General features: G+C 36.5%; 1 protein-coding gene across 1 annotated transcript in view; it reads right to left on the reverse strand.

The window, feature by feature from the left end:
- Positions 1 to 8034: 8034 nt before the first annotated feature.
- LOC134534403 (SH2 domain-containing protein 5-like) overlaps positions 8035 to 19094 on the reverse strand; it is a 1262753-nt gene continuing 1251693 nt past the window's right edge. The window contains exon 5 of the mRNA XM_063372868.1: positions 8035 to 8148. Coding sequence (XP_063228938.1) covers positions 8035 to 8148 — 114 coding nt within the window. The remainder of the gene's footprint in view (positions 8149 to 19094) is intronic.

Consider the following 19094-nt stretch of genomic DNA (forward strand, 5'->3'; position numbering starts at 1 on the left):
ACTTTAGGTTATACCCGTAGAATATATTTCAGCGTGGTGAGAATAGTTTTGAAACCAGTCATGTAACAGTTTTGTCTGCTCGGCACTCGGCTGCAGGTCACTAAGCTCGTAACTGGCAGCTCGGAGGAGACGCAAGGACGAGCCAAGCACCGAGCAAAGCAAGCTCGTGCCACTGTCCAAGGAGGACAGCAGTAGATGTGTCGAGCTGTCCTCAGTAGACACTTGCTCACTTCCTCCTGCCCATGGCTGAGAGTCATCCTATACACCAAGTGTATAAAGCTGCTGGAAGACTGTTTAATAGGTTGAGTTGAACTCGCTAGGAATAATCGTAACACACGCGCAAGCAATTATAATTAAACTTCATCACCTTTAACAAAAAAAGGGGGGTTAGTCTGTAAAGTCGGTTTACGGACGATAATTTTACGTGTTAACGTCACATGAAAATCATTGATAAAAATTGCATACTTTTAAATTTTCAAATATTATTTAAAGTGTTTGAAAATTTAATTTAAATAATTTGTTTAAATATAATCACGAACAATCAGTTAAAAAGCCCGCCTTAACCTGTTTGATATTATAGAAGATTTTCTCGCAAGGTGGTTGGCCGGTTCTTGCACGCTCGGCTCAGGCGGAACGTGACAATTTTTCGTTGCGTGCAGCCGGCGTTCATCGATTTATAAGACGTTATCACGTTGTAAACCGTCACTATGTTTACAGTTTTTCTTTTTTTTCCATTTTTTTTATGAGATTATGAGTGCAAAATTGATGTAATTAATTAAAAATGTTTTATGTTTAAAAAAAAGTAAGAGGAAGATGTGAATAGAGAGCCTCAAATCTAATTAATGCCATTGCAAAGCTATTTTATCTATGCATTTATAAAACCATTACTGTATTTTAGCGCTGTTTAAATTCTCGTTATTCCTACTTGCATATGTCTGTGGATTTTCAATTCCAGCTTTGGTTAATTCATCTATGGTTGCTATAAACAGGTATTCGTTCGATAGTGGTTTTTCGAATATGGATGTGAAAAAAAACAAATAAAATAAAGAAAAATTATCTGGAGAAGAAGATACGTACTGAGTGAGGGTCGTACTTCTCTTTACATTTCCGTTCAGCTCACAAGAAAAGACTACAGCGGAGTTCCGTTATTTTGATAGACGTCAAGTTGGGTTCATGAAATTCTGCATTATTTGACAGAATTATGGATTTTCCGAACTTCAATAATGAACTTACTCTTCGGTCGATATCTACATTCCTGACCATCCTGGGTTCGAATCTTCGTACTTTCCATTCATGAAGGACGATGGTCGGTGCCGTCAGTCACTGTCACAAGAATTCTGAGACCTGAGTTCCCGACAGAACCATGACGATCATACATCTAGGATTCCATGTCGTCTACGTTGGTGAGATTGTTTCACATAAATTGTAAAGATCAGAGAAGGATGCTGGACTGCCGTCATCTAATTTTACAACTAGAACAGTAGTATTCTTAGTTTTCAGCTGGTCGAAAACGTCCTTGTCTCTGGTTACCGCAATCCAGATGTCCAGTGCTGCAGAGTTTGAAGTGTCTCCGAACAACTGAACTAGACGTAAGGTTACGTGAATCGTGACATTACTAGTATGAAATACCTTTACTTAGATTTTTGGCTCTCTACGAATATATTTCCGCATACAGATAACTATCACTGATCTAGTATAGATGTTATTGAGACTATTTGATCACCTAAATAGATGTCAATTATGTTTGCTTGTTCTTTTAAGTCAAGATAATAAAACTAATATTTTAGAAGGTATAACTAGTTACGTCAAATTCCTAACCTTTGGCATTACTTTTAAAATATACATTAGACAAATAGAATTCATAATTGCATATTTAGTTTATGATTCACGCTACACTTCCTTATTACACATTTTAGACACATGTCTTGTAAGCAGAAACAAATTAGCCAGGAACAAATGAGTGTAATAACTTGGATAAAGCAAAATTAATAAGAGGAATCATAATCAATTGTTTATTTCTGGAGAAACATATATATATAAAATTAGGCGCCCGATTTCAATAAATAAATATCCCAAGTTCTACAACGTAAAAAAAAAAAAGATTTTGTTACCCAGATAGGAAAGAGTAGTGTGTGTAGGGAAGGAAGGACATCTGTAGTTTTATCTGACTTTGACTTTAATTACTAACATTGCAAAGTGTGAGCGTGAAGTCCATGCGCGAAGGAAGTGAAACTTCTTACTTATTAGGCATAGGTAGAGATAAATTATTTACACTTTCAATCACACTATTCACATAAAAGTGAACGATACTTATAAAGTTAATTCAACAAATCAATAACTCTTTTGCACACGGATAAATAAATTGGGGATACTTAAAATAAATAAAATAAATATGTTAGTGTAAATCGTTAGCCGTTATCAAAACTGAGGAATAGACAAACAAAAGTTGCGTTACGAGAATTACGTAGAATCACTGCTGCGTCATTTCTACCTATCCCTTGTGGTATATACAACTAGCATATAGCATGCTACCTTACTTTTCCCTTGCCGTCTTCCCATTCGACCGCTATGCGCTAGCGCATGCGTTGGTGTGACGTCACCGCTGAGGCACTCTCCTCCTCTACCATTTCCCCCACCACTTCCCTAACTGTTTACTTCATGCAATCGGAATTTTCGTGACGCTCGAAAATTGTAGCCCCTTCAGCAAAAAAGTTTCACTTGAAAAGTTCAAACCACTCCGTTATTTTAGCGATTTTTCGTGCGCTCTAATAAAGTGCTGGCAAGAACTTCATCATAAGTCAAATTTATGAGCAAACAAAAGGTACTTCAGAGGTGCGGAGCCCTCTTAAATTTTTTTACAGCTTTGTAAGAAAAATCCGACCCCTTCCTTCTACCTCCACGTGATATGCACATTGCTCCTAAGTGGCCAGTATAGGGACTAATGGGGCAGAGAACACATTCAACGGGCCGTTATTAAACGGCTTATTTTTCAACAGAACATAAAAATTACGGATTTTCATACTTTAAATAACTGTAATAAAAGTGAAGGTATATTAATCCAAAGTGAAATCACCTGACTCCCTCAATTCGATCAGCAAATGGTTGGTATCTAATGTGACATGCGTAGATGTTATGGTCTACGGAATAGTGACGCGACCTATGAATTGGGAAGATGGGTGTGCCGCGCAGGGCGTGGCTGCATCTGCATGATTGCAAGATAACCGAGTGAAGCCGTTTCCTTCTACCCCAATAACTAACTGTCTGCGCCAGGCTGGTTAAACGCCCAAAACGTTGGCTAAAGTGCAGCGACGGCATTGTAAAAAAAACAGTTTTATATGACTAATTATGGAAGTGCCGGGGTTTATCTCGGAGATTGTAATTCATAATTACTAAGCATCATCAGACGTGGTCAAAAACCATTCCCGCCGTGTTCTGGGATAAGCAATACCACGTCCTAGCACACTCCCTCCTAGGCGCCAGGCAGCTGAGACAGAGCTCCGGTGACTGGCGGGGATCACCTCACTAGGGAGCTCGGAGTCACCTTCGTGTGAACATGGCCTGGCATGACATGTGAACATGTCTCGTGAACATGGCCTGGCATGACATGTGAACATGGTTTAGCATGTTTTGTAAATTTTACCTGGCAGTTCACATGAACATGGACTGTTATGACATGTGAACACAGCTTGGCATATCGCGTGAACATGACCTGGCATGTCGCGGCAACATGGCCTGTCATGGGCGCATGAACATGGCTTTGCATGCTGTATGAACATTACCTGGAATTTCGCATTAACATGGTCTGAATTACATGTAAACATGCCGATGAAATGATCTGGCATTTCGCGTGATGATGACCTGGCATGTCGCATGAATATGGACTGTCATATCGCATGAACATGGCCTTACATGACAAGTGAACAGGCCCTGGTATGTCTCGTGAACATGATCTGGCAACTCGCGTGAACATAGCCTGGGATGTCTCATGATCTTGGTCTAGCATGTGTTGTGAACATGATCTGGCATTTCCCATGAACTAAGCCTTTCATGACATGTGAACATGGCTTGGCATTTCACGTGAGCGTTACCTGGCATGTTGCATGAACATGGTTTAACTTGTTGCGTGAAAATGGCTGGTATGTCGCATTAAAAATGGCCTGAGATTTTCCGTGAATATGGTAAGACATGACAAGCATAAAGCGAAAACGCTTTGTATTTCACAAAGTATGACACTGATATTTTAATTTCAAAAAATGTTCCAAAAGATCTTATCACCAAAACTTTAAACCTACTATTAACGAGACTCATATTTTCAAATAATAATTGTAATTATCTGCCTTTCCCCATGTAAACAGTATTGTCTTAAACTTTGCAAATGAGATTTAATTATGTTGGTAAGTAAACTACAGTTATTTAAATATTTTATTATAAGTATTATAAAAAAAACATTTTTTTTCGTTGATGATATTAAATCCCTGATGTGAACTTTAATTCTAAACAGACATAGGTTTAATGTATTATTACAGCAAAATGAAAGTTCATTAAAGTTTGCAACTGACAATTTACATAAATTGGGACAGTAATATGTTACCTATCAAAATTATTACATAAAAATTTCACTAATTATCTTATACAAAAGTTGGTCAAGTCAATGAACTCCTACAAAGTAGCTGTACTAACATCCTGCAATAATATGTACCTGCGTTCTCCAAACTACAAAAACCAAAACACAGACCAATTTAAAATCTAATTTTAACTATCGTAACGGGGAAAACGTTTTATGCATTATCATCACATATTCTCTTCCATTAGGAGTTTCACAAGTTGTAAATATTACCAAATTTATTTATAACATTTTTTTATAAATTCCATCAAATGATATGCAAACTGCCAGTAACTTAATTGATTGTGAAGATTTCAAATGTTTTCTTAGCTGATCAGGTTTGGTGCTCAAGCAATTTAAGTACTCTTAATTATTTTAAAATTTTTGTTTTACCTTCACTAGGTAAACTCATTTCATTAGTCTCAATTATCAAATCGCAAAAATTTCGTTTAACATATAGATCGTTTGAGACATCTAGGAATTATTTGGGACAGTAAATTATTTCGTGTCGACAAGAAGCACATCAAGATCTTTAGAACTTCTCAAATTCATAACATTTGGAGTAAAAACTCTCAATTCTCTGTTGTGCTTATACTTCACCTTAGACGGATCCAAGTAAGAAAACATTTCTTAATTAAAAATTAAATTACAGATATACTCTAAAATATTTGAAATTATATAGAAAATATACTTTACATTATTCCCAAAATCTTTAATTTAATAACAGTCCGTTTGACTTACCATATTTTTTAAAAATAAATTTTTAATTTCTTATTTATTCTTTATACTTTCATCATATTATGCAAAATTTATTATTATCTATTATTATAACAACTTTTTCTTCAGATTTTATATCTTTGAGTGGCTTAAGAATTCTAAACCACTACCACAGAACTAGTGACAATTTAAATGATATATTTAATCTGTATAACCTAATGAAGAGGACTTGAGTCGCACCTGTGTTTCCGTACCATGTGCGTCTCTGCCTGAGGACGGGAGCAGATAGCAGTTCCCGAAACGTCGCTTGTTTCTGTTTTGGTAAAACTATTGTGTTCGTTTGTCTTTTCGTTTTGTCGTGTTTTTGTCTCGTTTCAACTGTTGTGCTGAATTATTTTGGGTTCAATATTTTTGTGTTATCATTTGTGGGTTTTTTGTCGTTCTCTTAGTACATTTTTTTTTGCTTTTCTTTGTTTGTTGACCATATTCCTGTTTCGGAATATTTTGTGGTGTTCATATCCTTGTTGACAACAGCAATTATTTGCTTAATTTTGTGTGTTTTTTTTGTCTTTTTTGGGTATTTTTATTTATTTATTTTATTTATTAGGTTTTCTTCAACAGAAAAAGTTCTTAGCAATGGCGTATTTCCAAAAACTTACATCAAGTCACCCCTATGTGCGGTGTGCAGATATTCAGGAAAAACCACGCGATTTAAAAAATACTCAATATATCCGAGTGGGTTCTGTTTACAAAACGCATTTCAGAATTCGCTGAGAGCCGAAAAGTAATTTTGATTTCGGATTAAGTTGATAAACTGTATATTTGAAGTGAAAACATCTTTAGCCGAGCTTGGCAAAACTTATGGGCTCGCGTCTCCGACATGCTAGTGGTATAACACTAAAATAATTTTTTTTATGTACATTTGACGTAGAAATGATAAAATATTACAAATTTAAAAAAGGTTTTAAGTTTTACCTTCGGTCGACAGTCCCCATGACTGCCTTTACATTTTTTTAGAAGAGTTAAAATGGCTAAAAGACGTGTTTTCAGAGTACGTTTCAGGCGTAAAACAACCAGTACAGATACTTGAAAACACTTAAGGGACTCTTGTATTACACACTTACCTCAATTTCTATGTCTTAATATGTTACGTTCACCGCTAAAATATCACAGTTGCCCCATGCACTGGGAGAAGACTGCGCGCTAGCTCAGAGGAGACACCGCGCTAGAAATACCAGTGAGCGTTGCGCTCATCATCCCGCCTCACTAACACACATGCACCCCTGACGAGGCGGGCCCTTAATGGCTTACGGCCCTTTGAAGGATAAAAAAAGGAATTAGAGAAACAAATAATTATGAAATTTATACTTTGTTAATAACAAAGGCAACATAGTTAAAATATAGGCATTTATTACTAGGCAATCAGTAGTGTCTATTTTTATGAGAAAATAATATATATATTTAAAAAAATTATGGGTTCAAAATACAAACTGTATAATAATTTTAAAAATACTCCACTCTCTCATTAAAAAGGATCAAAAATGGTTTTTAGTCAATCTCTTTATTATGAGTATTTTTCTTACTTTAGGCAGTTCTTTCCCTATTTTCCTGACTTGGATGGTACATTTACCTGACTTGTGTCTGGTGAACGTTTCAAAGAGAGGGTAAACTACAACGATAAAGAATTAAATTTTTATAGACCAAGAATTATAATTTTTTTTAAACTATTAATTATTATAAGAGTAAAAATATTTGATTGAAAAATGACAAACAATACACACCCTCGTGATATTATCGTGGTTATACTTTCAAATGGGGATTATGTATATAATTGTCAATATAATAATTTTTTTTAAACGATGCATTTCTTATGTTTCAGAAGAATATGTCAGTTAAAGCTGAGGTAAGTAAAATGTTAATATTTGCAAAGCAACTATAAATAAAAACGAACGCAAAAAATTCTATAATATGAATTTTCATTGAACTCAGTTAACACGAGAAATTATGATATTGCTGAAAACAGCTACAAATATTCGCATAAACATTCACAAACAGGCAGCAAGGATATCTCATTAGCAAATTTATTTCGGAAAATAAGCTTTATAATGATGTAACTGAGTTCAAAACGGAAAGACTATAGAACAAGGCGGATGCTATACATATTTATTTAACACAATTAAAATCACAATAATTCATTACAATTATAATACAATATTCTTTGCTCTTGTAACAAGCTGACTGGTAAGCTATCACACACGGTCAATAGATTCAGGGCAGCAACAAAATTGTATGAAACTACTAGAGAGTAAATAATCACAATGTACACACACTACAATATAAGTTAGTATGTATGTATGTATAAATTGGGTCAGAAATTATTCCACTTAACAAATGTTTCAATTACTTGATAGAAATTGCTTAAAAAACCGCCGAAATTTCCTTAAAGCGACAATTTACAAAAATATCTTTAAACATCCACATTACAATTATATAATCAAATATTAAGATGTTAAAAATCATCAAGTGACTAATTCCAAAGTTACATAATATTATTTAAATTACACAAAGGTCTCAGTCAGAATATTACGTGGCGCCGTTACGTGATACGTGTCAAGTGAACCAGTTATGTGATGGACATCAACACCACCGAACATGTGTGTAAATAACTGCTGCTAGTCACGTGGCTTGTGTTGCGTCGCGGCGACAGCGAGTTGCTACTCGCCCTGCGAGTCGAGCTGTCCGGACGTACTCGTCCACTCGCCAGGCACCATCGTGACAGCTGTGTCGATCACCTCGTCGACTGCTGTGGCAGCTGAGTGCAGCGAGTACTGCGCATGCGGACTCATACGAAAGTACACTTCAGTCTATGGCACGCATGAACTATTTTCTGCATTGCTGTTGAAATTTACTCTGATAATAAGCAAGTCAATCAGCCTTACGTAACTATTGTGAACCTGGTGGATTCATTTTCTAAATTCGCTATACTTCTTATATTCCCTTGAATATAGAGCACAAAAATGCATAGCGACCTTTTCAACACGTAAGCGTAACAGTTCTTACGTGTGTTACGTTCTCCTGAGTATTATACCTGAACATCACTGATCGCAATAAACAAAGTCCAGATCGGGTTGTAAACCATCTAATACGAACACTCCTCTGGGATGTTGACCTCGACAGTCCCGCCAGTGGCCGAGTCCCGCCTCTCCTGCTGCAGTGAGTGGACATGGAGCTGAGGTCGGGCAGCGTGACGTCATGGTGGCGTAGCGGCTGTGCTCGGCCTCAGCGCCGCCTCCCAGCCGAGCGCGTCCCTGCTCTACTCCACCAGACTAGCCACCTGCTGGGAGCAGCAGTGCTACCTCGCATGCCGCCTGGGCTGTAGGCTGCCTCGCGGACACGCGGGTATCGCGGGCTGCCTGCTCCACAGGCTGATACGAGACTGCTCCCACGGGGATGTGCAGTCTGGACATACAATATAACCACTTCATCCATTAAACCTTTTTTACCCCTCAAATATTTGCTTCGTTTCGGATGAAAAAAAAATGTATTTTGAACACAATATATTATGAATCATTTTTAGGAGTTCCTACACGAGCAAAGCATACATGATAGTAACTAGGACGAGTAACAGGTCGGTTACTTGGGTAGACTGAACGGAAGAGCATTATTTGACCTAGTTGTATCCCGTTTACTTTACCCGTGGGAAAGCTCCTTTAAATTGAAAAATTTTAAACCCAAGTTAAATAAAATAAAGAAAATGTCCGTTTAAAATATTTTACCAAACGTCCTTAAAATAATGTCATGTAAAACCTTTGCTGGATTGTGTATTTCGATAATAAAACGGTATGTTTTTAGTAATAGTGTTTACATTTTTTTTATTTTTGAGATAAAAACGGTAGAGTTTTATTTTCTTTGTACAGTTGTCAAGTTTTCGTGAGTTCAGTATTCATATCGTGCGTCCAACAGAACCAGTGAGACATACGCTCGGAAGGAGCCCACTGGTGTAGGCACTGCACAGGAACTTGTGGACATTCGTCAACAAGCAACTTGCAGACTTTCATCTTACCAAGTAGCTATTCAAAACACTAGTAGTGCTCCTTGTATTTATGCATACCATGTGAAAAATTATAGCAGTATACATCCTTATTTGTAAAAAAAAAAGGGGGTTGTCTGTAAAGTCGGTTTACGGTAGATAATTTTACGTGATAACGTCATAAGAAAGCATGATGAAAAATTGCATACTTTTTAATTTTCAAATAGTATGTACAGTTTTTGCAGATTTAATTTAAATTTTTTGTTTAAATATAATAACGAACAATTAGTTAAAAAGTCCGCCTTAACTTGTTTGATATAATAGAAGATTTTCGCGCACGGTGGTTGGCCGGTTTTTGCACGCTCGGCTCAGGCGGAACGTGACAATTTTTTTTGCGTGCAGCCGGAGTTCATCGATTTATAAGACGTTATCACGTCAAAAACGAACTTAGTTGAACAAGTACACAAAACTCACACAAAACAAACTGATGATTAAATTGAAAGTATGCTTTGTTCTGACAGATAAATCAAGGTAGCATTGTCATGATTTAATTAAACGCTTTGTTGCTAAGCTTACAGAAACGGGTTTAGAAGCTAGCAAACAAACAAACCTGACTGAGCGGTTATCTTGTGCCGCCACGCTCGGAGATACCATGGCCAGAACTGTACATTCACAGCTACCGACTCCGATAAAGCTAATTGACTTGGCGGCGATACGACCACGTGTTTGCATTTCATTTCGCCGGGCGTGCGTTTTGAATACCCTGTCGCGCCGAGCCAGATGCATCTCCGAGCTGGCGAGGGGAACAGGGAGCCACACAGTTCTGGCGGTTTACAGGCAGACAGGAAATACCATTCCGCGATCGGTCTCTACGGCACGTGTTTACACACACTTCAAAGTCTTTTCGTGTTTTTTTATTTTTTAAATTTTCGAGTGGGCAAACGAACATACGTTTGAAGTCGCTCTGTCAGCAGAAACATATCGGATGAAACATAGAATGCTACTTAACCGTTCAAGTGCTTCAGGACTACTTGAAAACGTTGGTAGTAATGTACACTACGCTTGTTTTTGAGCTTCTCCCACACTGAAGCGATATTCATTTGAATATAATTGCCTGCTGAAGTTGCCTGGTTCTTTGGCAGCACACCGTGAACCATATGTGCGCTACAGTCGAAGCAATTACTTTGAGTGGCTAAACATCGGAAAGCAATAACCATTTAGTAACAAGAGCAAATAACGCTACGTTGTTATAAGCAGGTCAACATTAACATTAAAAAAAAGTAAATAACAGCCACCAGAAAAAGTTCCACTCGCGGTAAATAAATAACCGAAAGTCAACAATACCTATGTAGCGTTAATCCGTAATCTGTTGAATGCATCGCCTTAAAACATTACAGTTTAACAGCACAAATGAGCATGTGGCGAGTAACCAGTTCGAAATGACGTCACAAGTTATTTTTGTGACAGTTGTTAGATGACAAACAAAAATGGCATTATTGTGTGCAGTGTGTGATTGTTAGAATATAAGTGATAGTTAAAAAAAAGTATTTTTCCATGTTTGCAGCGGTTTTTAACTCGGAAAAGAAACGTGACTTAACTAAAATAATATTATAATTCGACGGTTCAATTCGTAAGGAGAATTTAAGACTATGCAGTTTGATGCCTAATTAAAAGTATGATGTGTGTCTGCAAATATATACAAGTATTATTTTTATGAAGAAAAAAATTAATAACATTAAATTATTGACATTATTTTTGTCATTTGATATTATTTATTGCTATATATTTCATATAGTTTATTGGGTTACGTTTTAGGCCCAAGGTTTGTCAGCCAGTTTGAGTCCTATACAAAATTTAAAACTGGACAACTAAAGTAGTTTAGAAATTGCAAAATTAATAATAGGACAGACACACACAATCAAGAAAACAAGAGGCGAACTATTCTTTCTTTTGGAAAAAAGGCTTCAAACAATTTACACGGACAACTAAGGGTACTTAATATTTTATTACAAACAGTTTAGTGTAAATAAAATTATAAAATCCTGACTGTTGTTAATGTACCTACGACCTTAACAGATGATTTATATGACCACGGAAAATATAAAATTTTAATTTTATTCCGGCCAATATTTGAGTGATTTGGCTGTTTCATTAGAATAGCTTTGTGTTGTAAAAAGTACGTCTATTTAGCTGAACAAATAATATCAATTTTGGTTCATTAAACGTTTTCTTAAGTCGAATTATTTTTTCAATGACAACATAAAATTTGTGTAACAATTATATAACAAGAATTTCGATTGCTGAAATAAACTTTTTGTTGGTAAGTAGTAATATTTTTATAGTTACCAATTAATCTAAGGCTAGTTTTAAGTACAATAATACGAGGCAATACTCTAACTCGTGTCTTAGTTTTTAAAAATATGAATTATGAAATGTAATTTTAAAAGCCATACGGTAGTGATGGTGGTGAAAGTTCAATATACTTAGTTCATATAAAAATTTCATACTGAAATTTGATTTTTAATGACAAATTAACCAGAGTCTGGTTGCATCTCATTTCTATAATAATTGTGGCAGTTTGTCTGCAAAAACTAATATAAACATCGTTTATTATATCTGGAATAGTATTTTTATGTGTTCACAAAAAGAACATCCGTAAAACATTCAGAAAATTGATTTCAGGATTATTATTTAAACTAATAATGATTTTTTAAATGTAGATAATTAAAAAAATACAAAGTTTAAAGATGTACAGAGCACGCACTGCAGTAGAGTTTGCTCATTGTTGCTGCGTAAGTAGTGTTTGACCACACAGTAGTTTTACTGGCATTTCTTTCCTCATTTCAAGTGGGTTGAAGCAATGCAAGCACGAACCAAGTCATCAGAATGACGTGGAACACGTGACGAGGATTAGAAAGACGCCGCAATCAGTTGCCGTCACATGAAGGAAACCAGCCGGGCAAGTGGCGTGGGACAGGTGAGGGGCCGAGGGTAGAGGTAAGGGGGAGTTTACCAAGTCCACCAAGTTTACCAAGTTTACCGATATGAATAATGCAGTCTGTCGTGGAGACGCATGAATAATTGATCCATTTTTGCCGAGCGTCGCGCGGGTTGCGTGGCGGTGGGGGTAGGCGGAGGAGAACTGTTCTCCAACATCATCCGGCTCTGTGCCCCGCGCGCGCTGTCAGCCGCGCGAAATGAGCGCCGGAACTAACTTCTGAACAAGTCACTCATTACTCCCGCATCAATATTCATGCGACCCGCGCTTTTATTAATAGCAGGGAGCGCGGGATCTGAACTCCCGACGACCTGACAATGTTCAGGAACAATTCCTGCTCTTATTCTTGTCAAACATTTATACACGCTTCAGCTGGCGAGGCGTGAGGGGGGGGGGGGCGACACAGGCGGCTAACGAGAGGAAAGAAGCCGGCGATTAGCCCCAGAAAGGTTTCAGAAAGAGGGGAAAGACTGAATACACGCGGAAGAATTCGTGATTATGAAAAGACTTCAGAACGGAAACTTCCTTCCGGGAAACTTCTCACAAACAAAGTTAAATATTATGATGAAGGAGAAAACATAAACAGAGTATTTAAGAATCGTGGTTCTTGAAGACGGCACACTGAAAGCTGTAATGAAGGGTAAAATTCAAGAAATAAAGTAAGCAGTTTCGATGCATACCCTAGTTGAATGAAAATGGCAAATTACAAAAAAAAAAAAAAAAAAAAAAAAAAACTCTTCATTGATACACAACTTTGAGACTACAAGTTTCGGAATCAGTTCTTTTATCAGGTAAAATAAAATGTCACTTTTCAGAGCTAAAATTATTTTAACATTGCACTTGGATTAGGGCCAATTTTTTTTAGAATATTACATTTCTTCAGACTTCGAAAACGTTATTTATATATTTGATGTTACACCTCATATGATTCATAAGCATTGGAATTAAAAATCATGAACAAGCATGCAAAATCACGACAGTGAATTATGTATTTTTTTGCTACGTTTTAACTCGATTGGCCACATCTCTAAGGTGCCTAATAGTTGCTTCTGTTGCGCTGAAATGATCTGAATGACGAGTACTTCGATCCGTCATATGGTCCCAAGATCTATTTTCTTTATTGCTTACCTTCTGTTTCTCGCAAACAGCTTTCACCATAAAAAAAGGGGCCAGTACCAGTTTACGTAAGAATTCTATAAAATTGGAATTATTTTAAATATGTTGTCCCACTAATCATGCTGCGTTACCGGACAAGTGTGCGTATGAACCTTATTTTAAGAGGAGTAGATTTAGAATTCATGATTTCAAAAAACAAATAATTTACTCGATCTCAGTGTAACATCAATAAGGGCGGTATTCATATTTATGTCTTGAGCAATTCCTTCGTCAATAAATTCTTATATGCATTCTTAAATAAAAATTTGGGTACCATAGAAGTTGCTTGAGATTGTCTCAAGTGATCGCAAACAGGACAGTCTTGATGAAGACCATCTTATGAAAGCCCCATATTTATTATTTCTTGAGCATGTTTCATGGTCGTTGAGACCTTGCTTAAGAACACGAATAAGACCGTCTTCGCCAAGACCACTGCAGACACGTCTAAGTAATTGCTTGTTCAGATCGCAGTGTATAAAATGGCTGATTCTCGTGAACCTTGTATTTTTAAACTTATATGAATCCCGTATGAAGTGCTGAACCAAGTTTGATAAGTGTTTTAAATAAGTTTAGTGTATTTTTGTGAACGGTGGTTACATTTTCAAGAGATAATATTATACGTTTATTTACTTATCGATTACAGAACGAGTACAATGGATGTGGAAGTCGATGGGTTTAATGATGGTTGATAATATTAATATCACCATCATAAAGATTAAATCTACATTCATGACAACCAGAATCCATTAAAAATAATAAAAAACTGTGGCACTACAAATTATTGAGATCACAGTAGTGTTTAGAGTGTTAGAGTTTAATTTCGGGCAACGAAATTAACGTAAATCAGTAGTTGTTGTTCACATCTTGTCACCGACAAAGTATTCTTTTTTATTTTTTATTTACAGGTTATTGAATGCAATTATAGCTTTAAGACAAATTGTATTAATAATTTTTTTAGTGTACATAATTGTTACAATATATTTAAATATATAGCTAAGTCCATTGGTTTGGTTATTTCATACTCGGTAGACTTGGTGACATATGTTTTACTTCTAATAAGATTAAATTATAGGAACACAAGTAACTTCAACAAGAAAAATTAATCTTTTATATTAGGAAATGCATGTCTTATATTATTGATGAATAAACGAACACTTTATAGGAACTTAACTAGAGTCTGTTAGCTTTACATTAAAGCAAAACCTAATTCCCTCGTATCCTTTTAATTTTATGTAACTAAAGTTTCAAATTTAATCTCGTTAAGCCTAATTCTACTATATTTAATACTAAGACAACTTAGTTATTTTTGCAAGTGACGCACATAAAGTAAAATATCAAAAACTAATCATAGGTTACATACTTTTAGAACAAATATCTGAAATTTTACATTTCACATTTGTTTGAATATCCAGTAACATGTGGACGAACTCCCTTAAAAAATAAATATCGCATTTTTATGAAGTTGTTACATCTTGTTAGAGCGATACCAAATAATATTCATAATATATATTTTAATATGACTAATTATTACTGCAAGGGGGTGGAAAAAACAGGGGTTAAAGGACAAAAAAAATCATATTTTCCTTCACTATTAAATCTGTTACAATTTATTGTAAATCTTAAAATACTATTACTTGTTTTATACTTACAGTGTTAAAAACTTTCAAAATATTATGTTTCAAAAAGTTTGGAGTCTGTTAGTGCTCACATATAAGTGTGGGCAGAAAAAAAAGTTAAGCAACAATGTCACATTTTAAAAACACTTTTAAAAGTACAATAGATAAGTTTAAAAGTACAATAGATAAGTTTTAAATGCTAGACTATCTTTACAGAGGAAATGAGAAACGAGATAAAAAAAACAACGAACGAACCGTCACGTAAATTTATCTTTGTAGGTATTTAGAGAAGTGAATAAAAAATTCAAATTCAGTATTTATAAATATCGAAAAAAATTATTCACAATCCCACCAGGCTGAAGTATTGCGAGAAATAAGAGGAGCTATTAATATGCAAAGTTTGACCATGAGTGGACGGACGGAAACAAAATTCCGTGCTAAAATAACTGCACGAGTAATTTACTTGTAAAAGTCGGGGTTCATAGAACAAATTTTGCGAAATAATGGCGTGTCTTAATCACTACAAAGTATAAAACAAAGTCGCTTATCTGTCGCTATGTATCTTTAAAACTACGCAACGGATTACAATGCGTTTTTTTTAAATAGAAAGAGTGATTCAAGAGGAAGGTTTATATGTATAATACATGCATAATATAGTAGAGAAACACTGATAATTTTAGAGGTTTCTAATGTGATGTCGTAAATAAACACATTTTTTTTGCGCTTACATTGCAATCGCTGGCTGAACCCTACGAGATAGATCAAAATAATGTACTACAGTATTGTACACCTTCAAAAGGTCTACAAAAAAGTCCGGGATGGTATGTGTTTATCTTTTAGGGATAACCCACAATAACCATTTTTTATCCTTTACTTTTTACGAGAAATAATGACTTATTTACGAAGTGATTTTAAGCAATACAACATTAATCCATATCCAATTAAGTACATAATACATTGTGCATTTAATATAGATCAATATGGCCCTGTACAGCAAGTAATTAAAGTGAATATTTTCGAAGATATTACAGATTTAAAATGCAGGAACATAGCGATTGGGGCCGGTATATAAAGACATTCTGTAGTATATTTGGTATCAGCACTTCACCCATGCGAAGCCAGAGCGGGTCGCTAGTGGAGCATGCAGTGCAGTTGAAAGAGGTGTTTGTTGAAAATGACTGTTCAGCCGACCGTAGCAGAGTCCCGCCTGCCAGCAGAGAACAGCAGAGTGATGACCTGCATGCGGCACGCCCAGAGCGACGGAGCAAGTTGCCGGTGTTCTTCGCTGCCCGGTCAATATACAGGCTGTCCGTGAAAGACCGCACGTTTGTTTTGGATCAGATAGAGAATACATTTGTGAGTCAGGAAGTCTTTGCCGATTTTTGATCTGACCCATAGGTAATTAGTAATTAATTAAAATAGTTAACCAAAGATGAGCGCGCTCTAAGAGAAAGAAGAAGAGTGTTACCGGGAGAGAGAGAGAGAGAGAGAGAGAGAGAGAGAGAGAGAGAGAGAAGCGCGAGGTACTACTGCTTACTGTCTCTCACGGCGCACCAAGAGTATAAGGGGGCAAGCAGCAGTAAGCGAGCATGTGCGCGCTCATCATTAGTGTCAAAGTACCACGTAAAAATAATTTTACATTTCTTGAGACTTTATTTAGATTGTATTTTTTTTTTAAATTAGGCCCGAAATTCCAAAAAAACTTAAGGGAATGCATTTTTTGAAAAATTCATATTTTTATATATTTCTAAATATGTAGTGTCCAGACTGCACATCCCCGTGGGAGCAGTCTCGTATCAGCCTGTGGAGCAGGCAGCCCGCGATACCCGCGTGTCCGCGAGGCAGCCTACAGCCCAGGCGGCATGCGAGGTAGCACTGCTGCTCCCAGCAGGTGGCTAGTCTGGTGGAGTAGAGCAGGGACGCGCTCGGCTGGGAGGCGGCGCTGAGGCCGAGCACAGCCGCTACGCCACCATGACGTCACGCTGCCCGACCTCAGCTCCATGTCCACTCACTGCAGCAGGAGAGGCGGGACTCGGCCACTGGCGGGACTGTCGAGGTCAACATCCCAGAGGAGTGTTCGTATTAGATGGTTTACAACCCGATCTGGACTTTGTTTATTGCGATCAGTGATGTTGAGGTAGAATACTCAGGAGAACGTAACACACGTAAGAACTGTTACGCTTACGTGTTGAAAAGGTCGCTATGCTTTTTTGTGCTCTATATTCAAGGGAATATAAGAAGTATAGCGAATTTAGAAAATGCATCCACCAGGTTCACAATAGTTACGTAAGGCTGATTGACTCAGAGAGAAGAGAGAATACAAGATTGTTATAATTGTTGCTTATTATCAGAGTAAATTTCAACAGCAATGCAGAAAATAGTTCATGCGTGCCATAGACTGAAGTGTACTTTCGTATGAGTCCGCATGCGCAGTACTCGCTGCACTCAGCTGCCACAGCAGTTGACGAGGTGATCGACACAGCTGTCACGATGGTGCCTGGCGAGTGGACGAGTACGTCCGGACAGCTCGACTCGCAGGGCGAGTAGCAACTCGCTGTCGCCGCGACGCAACACAAGCCACGTGACTAGCAGCAGTTATTTACACACATGTTCGGTGGTGTTGATGTCCATCACATAACTGGTTCACTTGACACGTATCACGTAACGGCGCAACGTTTGATTCTGGCTGAGACTTTTGTGTAATTTAAATAATATTATGTAACTTTGGAATTAGTCACTTGATGATTTTTAACACCTCAATATTTGATACTATATTTGTAACGTGGATGTTTACAGATAATTAAGTATATTATCGCTTGTGTAAAAGCAATTGAATTATTGTAAATTTGGCCGGTTTTCTAACAGAGTGCTATGAAATAATTAAAACATTGATAAAGTGGAATAATTTCTCACCCAATAAATATATACATACTTACCTATATTAATTGTAGTGTTCGTACATTGTGATTATTTGCGCTCTATAATTTCAAGCAATTTGTTGCTGCACTGAATCAGAGATCGCTTGCGGTAGCTACCAGTCAGCTTATTACGACAAAGGCAAAGAATAGCGAATTATAATTTCGTTGTAATGAATTATTGTGATTTTAATTGTGCTAAATAAATATGTATAGCATCCACTTCGTTCTATGTTTTTTCCGTTGTGACCCTACAGTTACAACAATGTAATATGTTAAATTATTTATTAAGTAGTTAGAAATTTTAAATCGGTTTACTGAAAGCATTAAAAGGCAATATTTGATTACAATGAAGAATTTTTTTTGAACTCCCAGATAGACAACATGGATAATTTCAGTGCGAAACAGAACATTGAATGTTTAACAATTTAACAATTATTATTTTAATGCGATGTATGTTCTTGGAGATAAATCAAAGGATGCATTTTGGACCTTAAACAAAGGGGTTACGATCAATTTTTTATGTATAAAGTATAATCCAAAATGAAATTGATTGTAAGTGTACGTCAAGCTATTTTAGTTTTATAATGCCTTAACTTTTCTAATTTTTTTTGAAACGATTGTTGTTTCAAATTCCTTTCAAGCTAGTCACTCTCATCATTCGCTGTTTTTCGAGCACAGCGGCATTTGTAACAATTCTGTGTTGCTTTTACTAACTACCATGTTTTAGTGTGAATTGTTTTCCCGGCTTTGCACTTAGAGCACATTAAAGAATTAAGAAGATAGGTGTACATACAGTGGACTGTAGCAAATATATGTAAAGTGTGATAACAATTCGGGCACTAGCATTTGTTGACAGACCGCCACCAGCGAAAGGTAAATTTGGCTCTTCACTTAATTGCACGAAAATCAATTCGCGAGCTGGTTTTTTTTGCTCAGGCTGCTAAATTTAGAGGAAATGAGACTGAGGCATAATCACCACAAGCTGCTCTCGGGTATAAACAACTCAAACAAAGCAAATAATAACAAGTCGAGGTAATTCACCCGCGTCAATAAGGCC

This window comes from Bacillus rossius, chromosome 7 (genome assembly GCF_032445375.1).
Source record: "Bacillus rossius redtenbacheri isolate Brsri chromosome 7, Brsri_v3, whole genome shotgun sequence".
Lineage (NCBI taxonomy): Eukaryota > Metazoa > Arthropoda > Insecta > Phasmatodea > Bacillidae > Bacillus > Bacillus rossius.